This window comes from Penaeus monodon, chromosome 20, assembly GCF_015228065.2.
Source record: "Penaeus monodon isolate SGIC_2016 chromosome 20, NSTDA_Pmon_1, whole genome shotgun sequence".
NCBI lineage: Eukaryota > Metazoa > Arthropoda > Malacostraca > Decapoda > Penaeidae > Penaeus > Penaeus monodon.
This window is the reverse complement of record NC_051405.1, coordinates 7558011-7558388: the sequence shown is the minus strand read 5'-3', so window position 1 is coordinate 7558388 and position 378 is coordinate 7558011. Positions and strand designations below refer to the sequence as shown.

General features: G+C 38.4%; 1 protein-coding gene across 2 annotated transcripts in view; it reads left to right on the top strand.

Annotated features, from left to right (window-relative positions):
- LOC119585610 (eukaryotic translation initiation factor 2D-like) overlaps positions 1 to 378 on the top strand; it is an 18116-nt gene that overhangs the window by 16174 nt on the left and 1564 nt on the right. For both annotated transcript variants that reach the window (XM_037934278.1, XM_037934279.1), the window contains exon 12: positions 123 to 300. In XM_037934278.1, the coding sequence (XP_037790206.1) occupies positions 123 to 300 (178 nt within the window). The remainder of the gene's footprint in view (positions 1 to 122; positions 301 to 378) is intronic.

The window sequence follows — 378 nt, the reverse complement described above, 5'->3', positions numbered from 1 at the left end:
GACTGGGTCATTTAATTCTTTATTTTAGAACACTGAATTAAATATTATAAAAAAAAAAAGTGTACACCCTATAGGGAAAAACAATTAAAACAAACCAGAAAATAGATTATTTTTCATTACAGGTTACCTTGATATACAATGCAAACATTTATGGCATCGACGAAGCAGAGTTCGCTCATCAGATCCAAGTGGGAGTTGCAGCCAGCACCAGCGTGGGACCAGCTGAGCACAAACCCCAAGGAACAACACAAGTACTTGTACAGGGAAACCAAGTTGCCTTTGTCTCCAAGTTGTTGTTAGGTAAGTCAGCTGTTATATGAAGGTGGAGGAGAGATTGGGGACAATTGGAATCTGTTTCATGGTACAAGGAAGTATATT